This window comes from Pelodiscus sinensis, chromosome 7, assembly GCF_049634645.1.
Source record: "Pelodiscus sinensis isolate JC-2024 chromosome 7, ASM4963464v1, whole genome shotgun sequence".
NCBI lineage: Eukaryota > Metazoa > Chordata > Testudines > Trionychidae > Pelodiscus > Pelodiscus sinensis.
This window is the reverse complement of record NC_134717.1, coordinates 33,264,292-33,276,655: the sequence shown is the minus strand read 5'-3', so window position 1 is coordinate 33,276,655 and position 12,364 is coordinate 33,264,292. Positions and strand designations below refer to the sequence as shown.

The 12,364-nt window shown below is 42.0% G+C and overlaps 2 protein-coding genes and 1 long non-coding RNA gene across 10 annotated transcripts in view; 2 read left to right on the top strand and 1 right to left on the bottom strand.

Moving 5' to 3' along the window:
• Positions 1–4,848, top strand: part of LOC102461834 (secretory phospholipase A2 receptor) — a 191,163-nt gene extending 186,315 nt beyond the window's left edge. For both annotated transcript variants that reach the window (XM_075933483.1, XM_075933486.1), the window contains one exon: positions 1,338–4,848. In XM_075933483.1, coding sequence (XP_075789598.1) covers positions 1,338–1,522 — 185 coding nt within the window. In that variant the 3' untranslated portion in view covers positions 1,523–4,848. The remainder of the gene's footprint in view (positions 1–1,337) is intronic.
• Positions 4,849–6,480: 1,632 nt separating this feature from the next.
• Positions 6,481–9,293, bottom strand: LOC142830177 (uncharacterized). Its single transcript, XR_012905185.1, has 2 exons — positions 9,160–9,293; positions 6,481–7,937 (listed from the first exon to the last, which is right to left on the bottom strand). It is a non-coding gene; the product is annotated as an uncharacterized LOC142830177 (long non-coding RNA).
• Positions 9,294–9,388: 95 nt separating this feature from the next.
• The window catches only part of CD302 (CD302 molecule), a 70,758-nt gene continuing 67,782 nt past the window's right edge, over positions 9,389–12,364 (top strand). For 2 of the 7 annotated variants that reach the window (XR_012905180.1, XM_075933496.1), the window contains exon 1: positions 9,389–9,682. Coding sequence is in view for 5 of the 7 variants with exons in the window: in XM_075933496.1 (XP_075789611.1) it covers positions 9,610–9,682 (73 nt within the window). In the remaining 2 variants the exon portion in view is untranslated. The remainder of the gene's footprint in view (positions 9,683–12,364) is intronic. The other 5 variants (XM_075933495.1, XM_075933497.1, XR_012905181.1 and 2 more) reach the window with 5 other exon arrangements.

Below are 12,364 nucleotides of genomic sequence, written 5' to 3'. Positions count from 1 at the left end.
CCATCTAGTGTCTCCACTTGAAAATTTGCTACTTCTGATTTTCAAAAAAAATCTACATGTAAGAAGACCCAAAGTATGCTCCATTATATTGAGTACAATTCCACGTTGATTGAAATTAGGGTTGTCAAGTGATTAGAACATTTAATCGCGTGCACCTCCCCTTTGAAACCCCGCAGCGGCGTTTAATGGGGCAGCACTGGATGGAGCCTGGGGTCAGCTAGAGTCCCCAGCTAACCCCCGGCTCCATGCAGCGCTGCCCCTTGGAAGTGCTGTGGGGGTGTTTCCAAGGGGCAGCGCATTAGGAGCTTTGAATCACCTGGGGACTCCAGCTGATCCTGGGCTCCATGCAGCACTGCCCCGTTGAAAGGCCGCTGCAAGGTTTCAAAGGGGCAGCGCTGCATGGAGCCCAGGGTCAGCTGTCGGGCTTCAAAGGGGAGGCTTGCGCTGCCCCTTTGAAGTGCCATTTTGGCATTTCAGAAAACCAGTAAATACAGAGTTAAGGTACAGCCTCCATCTAACCCTAATTCTGTCCTCCTTGAATAATGTCCCCAAACCACTTACACCACACATGTTCACACTCTTTTTACTATAAAGAAAAGGAGCTAAGTGCACCTACTGTACGCTCAAATATTTAACATACCCTTCTAATAGATTACCACACTTGTGAAATACAAAAGCCACTTCCCAAGCAGTGCTTTTTTTGTGACAGTACTGCTGGGTACTCAGTACCGGCACCTCCAGACGCAGCATCAGCACTTCCAATCAGAGCTCAACAACTTTTCCCCTGGAGTACTGGCACGTGTGTGTGGGGTGGTGGTTTTTTTTTTTTTTTTTTTTTTTTTACATAACAAAACAAAGCACTGTTCCCAAGTATGTGCAAAAAAGCATGGTCAGAATAGGTCACCATAATTTAAGAAAAGCTGTTTTTTTGTGTGTGTGGTTTTTTGTGGCACTGTTTTCAGGACCATTTGGCAAATGGACCCAAGTTTGGATCACTAACCCTATTTCTGAATCCCCACGAGGCAAATCAAATTTCAAGGCAATCCAAGTAACCATGCAATTTGTAGCATTATTAGAACTGTCCAACTTTAAGTAGAGAAGTCCTCTTAACCATAATGATAGAGAAGCTTCTGCTCAGCTATAATATTTTGCACTTATAGGAAACTAGCTTTTGAATTTATGATGTGGAGAATATTTGTGTGTGAGAGAGACTTAAAATAAGAATTCCTTAACTTCAATAAAATGAACATATAGTAAATGTATACATATTAGTATGAAACTTTGCTGTATAACGAATACTTTTCAGTTAAAACACATTAACTATTTATCTTTTACAGGCACTAACCATACTGGAGTGGCTGTAGCATTTGCTCTATTAATTATCCTAGTCCTGGTTGCTGGATTAATTTGGTATCTCTACAAAAAGAAACGGCTACAGTGGGGTGCCTTCTCTGCAGTACATTATGAACGAGGGATTAATGAAGATGAGACTGATAGCATGTTTACCAAAGACAGTTACTAAGAAACTGTTCTTGCTTGTTGTTTTATTTCAAAATCCACTGTGTGAAACTATAGGGAATGGGCTACTTGACACTTTATTAGTTCCTTCTGAAAAACGAGTAAGAAGTTTATTAACTAGTGGCTAAATTCTACCCTCTAATATGTGCAATTTTAAGTCAGTGGGAGCTTGACTGAATTTGACTTAGCTGTAAATGCTGCACAAGATAGAAGTTCCCTAAGGCTCAAGAGCTCTGTAATTTCATATTAGCTGTATGTACGGTCTCTAAAATCTTTACATACATTACTTTTTCTTTCTCACTTTCTGGTTAGGCGATATTTGGGGAGGTAGGAATAGACTTTTAAATGGCAAACGAAGCAAACTTGTGTCCAAGCTATCTAGCTTTTTATAGGCAACTATTATTTAAACAGTGGGTGTCAAAAGGCATGCATTTTGAGGTACATTACATGTCCTGTTTCAAGCATTGGGTCTCCTTGCAACAACTAGCAGAAAATACATTGATAAACACTAGATAAATGATATTTGGAATAACAGTTTTTGTAATTATCAACGGTGATAAAATACAGAGGCCTTGTAACCACTGACTATGTCTTTTCCCACTGAACTACAATCATAACATTTGGTACTCTCGTTATGGTCAACTGAGTGGAAGAGAGAGAAAAATCTTGTATCTGACATTGATTGTTTTTCTCAGAGGTCACCAAAAAGCCTTCTTCATTCTTTCCTCTCATACTGAACTGTTGTTCAGATGTCCTTCATTACCTGAATCATGACTTGGAATCACATAGTGAAAGAGCATATGATATCTATAAAGAGCGATCCTTATAAAAAGAACCAAGCAACACTTAAACTGAGCCTATTGTAGGCTCATACATGAATAGCCATGTCCTCAGAAGATGCTACTCGTATCAGTACAAATGGGATTAAGGGCTAAATGCAAATATGAGGAAAATTCAAACCTTATGTAACCATTATCTGACCTAAAAGCAGTTCTATAAATGTTGTCTTTTTTACTGTAAGGAGACTGTCCCTTGTAAGCAAGATGTTTCTTTTTTTTTTTTTTTTTTTTTTAATGGGCTCTGGTATGTGGTGATGTAAATACTCCATAGCAGGCATATTTATATTAAAAACAATTTCTGGGACTGGGGAGAGAGTAGAAAAGGGAGACTAATCTTTAAATTGTTATTTAGAGACTAATCTTTAAATCATCTGAATTCCATCCCATGTTTTTTTAGAGATGGTATAAAATTAGATTTGAATATTTATGCCCTGCACTAAAACATGGGAACGATCAATAGCTCATTTCCTAGTCTGGTGCACTCAGTGCAGGGTGACAGGAGTGATTCAGAGCCAGCATTTCCTAAGGTTGCTGAACCACAGTTCTCCCAGTCAATTTAAGGAGCCTCTCTGGCTACTTCCTAAGCAAATGCTTGTTCAAGAATAGTGGGAATGATGTATTATTTGGAGGGTGTGGTCTGGAAAGTGGGGGGAAAAAAGTCAGGGCAGCAGAGAGTACTGTGACAGGGTCCCTACAGTAAAAAATTCAAATACTAGGTAATGATCTAGCACAGCTCTTCTGTTCACATAATGCAAAAAGATATATGCATTGTATTTGGTCTGAATAGTACCCTAACTCAATTATGCTATGATTAAACATACAAGTGACCTTATTTATTATCAGGCTGTATTTCCTCTATAATCCGTTTCAGAAATTAGATGAATGGGAGGGAATGTATAGCAACTTAAGTTGTGTATAGATGCTAAAAATTCTTGATCTATTTACATGCAAGTTAAACTTGATTTTATATGCTGTCAGTTGCCTTTCCTCTGTACTCCAAAAAGGCTACTAGAGTGAAGCCATTTTATATACATGTGTATATATATTACTTTATTAAATCATTATAGTAAGTCACTGTGTGAAAGTGGAATAATAATTGTAAGAAAAATAATGTTTCTTAATGCACATTCCTTTTAAGATCCAGTCTGTTTACTGTTTTGAAGGTGTGTAAGTAGAAACCAAAAAAAAAAACTTATCCAAATACACAGAGGACCAAATTCATTTCTGGTATAATTCCATCTATATCAGCAGTATTGTATTTAGGAGTCCGTTTGGCTTAATATACTGAGGATACTACTGAGGTTTTATTGTGTTGAGTTTTTGTGGTGTGTGTGGTTTTTTTGTTTGTTTTTTTTAAGATACACTGTTAAAGATGACTGGTCAGACTTGTGAGACCCTTTATTTTTGTTGTTGATGTTTGCACTATTCAGACATGTAATCTTTTAAAATGATACTTGGAAGTACAGTATTTCTCTTGTAAGATTCTTGTAGATGGCTTTAGTAGCCATATACAAGAATAGGTACCAGACAAGCATGCTAAAGAAAATAGTTCTGTATTAGTTCTGATCGGAGAAAGTAAACACTTTGTCCTTTTGATACCTGAGCACAACTATGAAAAGAAAATAAGGAAGAAATTAGCTTTGCAGCAATTTATGTAAAAAACTATTGAAATTGGCTGCAATACTTTGGAGTAAACTTAAGGTAAAAATTTGTGGCTATTTAATATCATTGCTGTAAAATCAATATATGAAGCACAACCCTCTGGTTCTTGTAATTCTCTATTACTATTTATTGTAATTATGAAATATTTGTACCACAATAGCACCAAATGGAGTAGAGTATTGGTGGGTATTGTACAAATACGCAAGAGGACACAGTTCTTGCTTCTTCTGGATATTTAATAATAAAAATTTCCAACTAATAATTGTGATAAAATAAAAATATGATCAATAAACAGGCAGCATAGCCAGGATCCAGCAAAGCACTTACACATGTGCATAATTTTATATAAATGCTTAAATGTTTTGCTGGAAGGGGCTTAAATTAATGGATTTAGAGAAGTCTGTACTGTATTGAAATTGTAGATTGTTCATTATCCTTCACTAACAAAAGTATTGATCAGGGTATTTTTGTACAAATATAAATTAGATGGAAGTGTGTTAAATCTTTCTAGATTTATGCCTGCACTCATGAGCTTACCTGCATGTGAATTTACAGATAGAAAGTATATTTTTAATGTAATTACCAGGGTAACTAAATTATGATTTCATGACATAAAAATAAGAGTGTAGTGTTTTTATAAAAGGTTTCATTTGTGTATTGTGAATTATGTGAATAACTTTGTAAGACACTCTTTTTGCAATTGATCATTAAGTGGAATCTTAGGTAGCTTTTATTACAACTGCCTTAACACTCCATTTTCTGGATAGAGGTGAGAATAATATATAAACATGCTCTTAACTTTTGAAAAATAAAATTTGTAAAAAATTCAGTCTGTTGTTTTTTTCTTCAATGAGAAAAATTGAGAGACCTGAATGTGTGTACAGCACCTAACATAATGGTATTTCTACAATAAAGTAAAAATATGTTAAACTTTGTGACAGATAAAAATTGGTGTTGAATTCTTTTTTTTATAATGGAGAAAAACATGTTGCTCTGGAATTCGAGACTTTTAATGACTACCAGGCTTCTGCTGCAAGGAGCTGGCAATACTGAGAAATCTGGCTCATTTACTAACTAGCCCAGTGGTTACCAAACTTTTCAGCATCACGCCCTCCCCTTTCTGATTTTGAAAAACCCTCCCTTCCCCCCCCCTCAAAAAAAAACTTGTTGAGCAAAAAAAAAAAAAAAAAAAAAACTGAGCAGGGCAGCAAAACTTGATGGGGGGGCTGGGTCGTCTCACACACACACCCTGGAATTTCTTCATGCCCCCCCAGGGGGGTGCACACTCCAGTTTGGGAACCCATGAACTAGCCTATTTCATACATGCTAATAAGGGTCTGATAAACTCTTGTCCCAGGGCTCCTTTCCCCCAATGTAATGAACCCCTAAAGATGTAATAATGGCCCTTTAGGTACTTCCCCTATTTTCAAGGGCATTCCCTATCAGTTGTCGTCATCTTATCGTCCAGCCTCAAGATACTTTGATGTATAATGAGACACACTGGTTATAACTTACATACTGTCTTGCCTTTTTAAGATGTACTGTGCATCCTCTTCTGCCGAGGACATCTTTTAAACCTTTGTTGGGCCAGAATTAGTGCTCCATAGTGATTGATTCCAGTGGGAGCTTTCACCCAAGTAAGACTGCAGAATTTGATCTTTTGTAAGTGAGAGACACACAAGGTCCTATAACAGCAGAGGGCAGAGCCTGATTAAAGGTAGGGCAGATCTGTTTCATGGAGCTCAGGGATTGAGATGGGGTTATTTTTAGAGCGTTGCAGGTTTACCTGTAGGTTTACAGGGCTCCAGATATTTTGATGTAATAGTATTTGTGAGTGAAGTTCACTGTCTATATTATAAATGTTAACTGATTCTAAAACGCTAAAGGGCAGGAACAAGCATGAGAAAATGTACGTACTTGACAGGAACTGGGACCTCAGGACAGGGCGGCATGGCTTGGAGAGGCTACGGCAGGCTAGGGGCCCAGCTGTGGAGGAGCCGAGGCTGGCCCCAGATGTTGGTGTGCAGGAGGATCGTCTCCTGCATTGACCATAAGGCTCAGGGCAGAAGGGCCGAGCCCCCAGGGTGCGCAGCACCAGGCAGTACAGAAGGGTGAGGGGAGGAAGCAGGGGTGCCCAGAGGCGATGGGGATGGGCGCGTCTGAAATATCGGGGGTGAGGGGTTATAGCATGTACAGCGAGCACTGGGTCCGAGCCTCTTTCCTCTGTCCGTGATGGAGCAGTAGGAGTTGCTGAGGGTGGCCTAAGGAGGGGGGGGGGGAGATACGAATGAGTGACAGCGATGCAGTGAATTTAAGAAAGGTCACTTTTAGGCTGTATGTTAGGAAAAGCTTCCTCCTGCTGAGATCTTCCCAGCTGGAGAATAGTCTCACTAGGGAAGTAGTGATAGAAATGTAGCCGTGTTAGTCTGGGGTAGCTGAAGCAAAATGCAGGACAATGTAGCACTTTAAAGACTAACAAGATGGTTTATTAGATGATGAGCTTTCGTGGGCCAGACCCACTTCCTCAGATCAAACAGTGGAAGAAAATAGTCACAGCCATATATACCAAAGGATACAATTTAAAAAAATGAACACATATGAAAAGGACAAATCACATTTCAGAACAGAAGGGGGATGCGGGGGGGGGGGGGTGAATGCCTGTGAGTTAATAGTATTAAAGGTGATAATTGGGGAAGCTATCTTTGTAATGGGTAAGATAGCTGGAGTCTTTGTTCAGCCCCCTGCGGAGAGTGTCGAATTTTAGCATGAATGCCAGTTCAGAGGATTCCCTTTCAAGTGCAGATTTGAATGTCTTCTGAAGTAGGATGCAGGTGAGTAGGTCATTGAGACCGTGTCCTTTCTGGTTGAAATGGCAAGAAACTGTTTTTTCTTTATGATCCTGTCTAATGTCTGTTTTGTGGGCATTGATTCTTTGGTGAAGTGTCTGAGACGTTTGTCCAATGTACATAGCAGACGGACACTTTCGGCACATGATAGCATAAATTATATTTCTGGATGCGCAGGAATACGTATTCTTGATCTTATAACTCACTTGGTTAGGCCCAATAATGGTGTCAGCAGAGTGAATATGTGGACAAAGCTGGCAACGGGGTTTGTTGCAAGGGAAAGTACCAGGGTTGGTATTAGTGTGGTATGTCCTGTGGTTGTTGGTAAGAATCATCTTGAGGTTAGGTGGTTGTCTATAGGAGACTATGGGTCTGTCTCCCAGAGCCTCTTGGAGTTTAGTGTCCTGTTCCAGTATAGGCTGTAATTTATTGATAATATGTTGGACAGGTTTAAGTTGGGAGCTGTTGGTGATGACAAGTGGTGTTCTATTGTTGGTTTTCTTGGGTCTGTCTTGTAGTAGATGGTTTCTAGGTATTCGTTTGGCTCTTTCAATTTGCTTTTTTATTTCTCCGGGTGGGTAGTTGAGGTTTATAAATGCTTGGTAGAGATCCTGAAGTTTCTGGTCTCTGTCAGTGGATTAGAGCAGATGCGGTTGTATCGAAGGGCTTGGTTATAGATGATGGATCGTATGGTGTGTGCTGGATGGGAGCTGGAAGCATGTAGGTAACTGTATGAGTCAGTGGGTTTTCTGTAGAGGGCGGTGTCTAATTTTCCATTGTTGATTTGTACTGTGGTGTCCAGGAAATGGCTCTCTTGTGTGGGATGGTCTAGGCTGAGGTTAATGGTGGGGTGTAGGTTGTTGAAATCTCTGTGGAATGTCTCCAGTGTTTCTTGGCCATGCGTCCAGATCATAAAGATGTCATCGATGTAGCGTAAGTAGAGAAGAGGTAAAAGGGGACGGGAGTTGAGGAAACGTTGTTCTAGGTCAGCCATAAAGATATTAGCATACTGTGGGGCCATGCGTGTACCCATGACTGTGCCGCTGATCTGGAGGTATAAGTTGTTCTCAAACTGGAAATAATTGTGGGTGAGAACAAAGTTACATAGGTCTGCTATCAGGTTGGCAGTGGTATCCTCTGGGATAGTGTTTCTAACAAGGCTACATTTCTATCACCCTTCTAACCTTGTGAGTCTAGGAATTTCGTGAAGCAGAACATAATTGTCTCCCAAGGGTCAGTCCTGGGACCAATCCTGTTCAACTTATCATAAATGATCTGGAGAAAGGGGTAAGCAGTGAGGTGATAAAGTTTGCGGATGATAGTAAACTGTTTAAGATAGTCAAGACAGAAGCAGATTGTGAAGAATTTCAAAAATCTCACCAAACTGAGTGACTGGGCAACAAAATGGCAAATGAAATTTAATGTGGATGTGTAAAGTAATGCACATTAGAAAAAAATAACCCCAACTATTATACAGCATGATGGGGGCTAATTTGGCTACAACAAATCAGGAAAGAGACCTTGGAGTTATCGTGGATAGTTCTCTGAAAACGTCCACACAGTGTGCAGCGGCAGTCAAAAAGGCAAATAGGATGCTATGAATTATTAAGAAAGGGATAGAAAATAAGACACAGAATATTTTATTGCCCCTGTATAAAACTATGGTACACCCGCATCTTGAATACTGTGTACAGATGTGGTCTCCTCTCCTCAAAGGTATTTTGGCCTTAGAACGGGTTCATAAAAGGGCAATTAAAATGATTAGGGGTTTGGAATGGGTCCCATATGAAAGGAGGTTAAAGCAACTGGGGCTTTTCAGTTTAGAAAAGAGGAGACTGAGGGGGGATATGATAGAGGTGTATATAAAATCATGAGTGGTGTGGAGAGGGTGAATAAAGAAAAGTCATGTATTAGTTCCCATAATATAAGAACTAGAGAACACCAAATGAAATTAATGGGTAGTAGGTTTAAAAGTAATAAAAGAAAGTTCTTCTTCACACAGAGTGCAGTCAACCTGTGGAACTCCTTGCCAGAGGAGGCTGTGAAGGCTAGGACTATAACAAAGTTTAAAGAGAAGCTAGATAATTTCATGGAGGCTAGGTCCATAAAAGGCTATTAGCCAGGGGATAGAAATAGTGTCCCTGGATGGCAGGAGACAAATCGCTTGATCACTGTCTTGGTCCACCCTCTGTGGGGCACCTGGTGCTGGCCACTGTGTTAGAATACTGGGCTAGATGGACCTTTGGTCTGACCCAGTACAGCTGTTCTTATGTTCTTAAAATGTATGTACTTGCCAGGAACGGGGACCTCAGGCGTCCTGGTCCTCACATCCTGTCGTAGCGATCTGTATTGTTGTTAGTGGCAGCTGCAGTTTAAAGTCCTGTGGGCTGGGCTCTGTTCCATGGTTCTGCAGCGGCGCGGAGGGAAAGGCGCGTCAGGAGAGTAGAAGGTGAATCTTGTGTTACCGGCCTTCGCCTGCATGACCGGGGCGAAGGGTAGAAAAGTTTCTGGCTCTGTCACGTGCTCTTGTTATTGCAGATGCGGCGGGGAGCGCGCTGGCCCCGTTCGAAGCGGCGCAGGTAGCGGGCCGGCTCCCGGCGCAGGGAGCCCCGCGAGGGCGCGGAGGCAGCCGCAGTGGGTGGCGTCCGGCCGGCGCGCTGCTCCCCCTGCAGGCGCAGCCGAGGCGGGAGGGGTCGGAGCCGCAGCCTTCCGAGAGCCGCCGCGAACTCGAGGGAGTCAGGGCCATGGTGGGGCCCCCTTTCCCCGCGCTCTTCGGCCTCCTCGCCGCCGCCGCTTCCTCCGCCTCCGGCGCAGCCGGTAAGCCGCCCCCTCCCGTCCCGCTCCTGCCAGCCCCCGGCCTCTGCTCGGCGCGCGCGGCTTGCCCGGGCCCCCTGCGGGCTTGCAGCCAGTAACTGTTCTTCTGGGGGGGGGGAGGGGGAGGAAGCGGTGACACCCCCTGCTGGACAAAGCGCGGCCCGCGCTGGTGGGGGGACTGCCCCAGCTCGAGGGCAGGTCGGCCCGCGCGCACACGCCTGCAGCCCCTGTGTAGTTCCCGTGTGGAAGGGAGGAGGAATTCCCCTGCCCGCTGCACGGTTCCCATTGCGGGAGTGGGGGAGCCTGTGCTTTGGGGCTGCACGGCCCTGGGGGTTGCTGCTCTCAACCCCTTTGGCGCGCTATGCGAGTAGTTCTTGTCTGGACTGGAAAAAATAGGCCACGTTTTAAAATGTGTTAGCGACAACATGTTCACTAGCCCGACTTCAAACAGGGCTTTGCCCCCTGTGCCGCAAGGTGTGTTTAAAAACTTGTTACCTTGCTCGGGGTGTACTTTAAGGGAGTCTAGTGTTAGCCGCCAGCAGACATTCTGAAACAGCCTAGTTCCAAATCTAGACAGGGCCACTGTCCCACTGTGTTTTTAGTCTTGAAGGACATAAAATCATTTGAAAGGCAAATGCATTTCCTGTTCCCCTTCCATAAGGGCAGGGAAGGATGTGTGCTGAGAAGATTAATTTTCTGGAAAGTCCATTTGGCCACTGCACAAGTATTGAGAAACAGTGCATAGCAAACAACCATTCTGACACAAGGCTTAAAATAAATAATATAGTCTGGAGCAAATTCTTCCTGCTTTTATCAAAAACAGCAACCCAGTCCAGCATATGTTCAATTCTAAGCATGCAAATAGTCCCATTAATTTTATTTCAAATGGACTGAGTAAAGTTACACACATACATAAGTATTTGAAAGATTGGGCAGAATTGTGAAATGAATAGTAACAAAGAAAAGAAATAGTTGAACTAGGAAAAATGACATATGATATGCTCCTGTCATTTAAAATACCTAGTACCTGGGACTATATTTTTATGTTACACAGGGTAGGGTTATGGTAAAAATTTCTAATGGCTTGTATGTTTGCTTATACATCATGACCTCATTCAGAATGAAACTCTCCATAGAAAGTGCAAAAGATACTACAGTATTCAGTAATTGCACCCAGAGACTAGCTAAGGTTACTGTGTGTGGGCTAAAGTGCTCGTCGAAGTACTGAAATTTCTTAGGGTCACAAAGTAGGAAATAGGTGGTAGGAAAATAAGTGCACAAGCTCACAACAATCTTGGATTAAGTTTTTCCCATAAGTAAAATTCAGGTGGACAGTGGCTCTTTCTACTCTCCATAACCTGAGTGACTTGAGCATCTGGGTTAGGGCACTCAGGTTAGCCTAGCCTGGGCATCTCTTGCTGCAAAGCCTTCCCCTGTGTCTTATTCACTGTTTCTGCGCTCGCCCCTCTGTGTGTGTGGAGACATGATTCTTTGTGTTGAAATGCTCCAGGATCCATCTCCTGATCCCCATTCCCAGCTTCTGGTAAACAGCAGCTAGGGACACCATCTTTACCCATTCTAGATAGTAGCCATTGATGGACCCATCCTCTTTTTTTTAAACTTACTTTGTTCTGATTCGAACCTCTTTATAGTTTAGGCCTTTCCACCATCTCCTGGAAGAGTTCCATAGGTTGACAGTGAAGAAATAATTTGGTTTGTTTTGAATCTGCTGCCTATACATTTAATTGGGTGAGCTTCCTATGTTATGTTAGTGAAGGAATAAATAACATTTCCTTATTTTATTTTTCTACATCATTCATGATTTTCTAGACCTCTTAACATATCCCCCTTTAATAATTTCTTTTCCAAGCTGAAAAGTCCCAGTCTTGTTAATCGCTCCTCAACAGGAAGCTGTTCCTAATCCCTAATAATTTCTGTTGCTCTTTTCTGTACCTTTTCCAAATCCAATGTATCTTTTTTTAGATGTGGTGACCAAATCTGCATTCAGTATTCAAGATGTGGGCATACTGTGACTTTATATAGAGGCAATATGATCTTTTCTGTCTTATTAGCTGTAGGTTCCAAATACTCTGTTAGGTTTCTAGATTTCCATTGCACGTTGAACAGATGTTTTCAGGAAACTATCCTGTTACCCGCACAAATTTCTCTCTCCCTTCCACACTTTAGGGGGACACACACCTTTACCCACTACCTAGGGCTCAAGGTGCACCCCTGTTAATTTACACACACACACACACACACACACCCTACCCAATTCCTATGGCTCAGGGCTTAATTCCCTGCAGGTTTGCAGGATCTTTTGCCACTGAAAGAGCCTTACACAGTAATATTCTTCTCTATTTATTGACAAGTCCAGCAAGCAGAATACACATGCTTAGCACACAGTGTCATGCTCACAAATCCTGATACAGGCAGGCAGACTTCCCCTGTTGTCCAGGCTAGGTCAGTCTCTCTGGATCTTGAAGCTTCTGAATGTCACGGTTGTGCAGAAGAATCCTGGCAGCTCTGATCTTAGGCAGTGTTTTATAGGTGAGTTCTTCCTTCCTTTCCCCTTCGCGTCTTTCCTTCTGCTTCTATTACTTTTTGCTCTGCTTGTCTCCTTCTTGGACCCCAGTTTATATAGCGAAATCTGAGTCCTGCTTAGCTATACTTTAACTGATTATT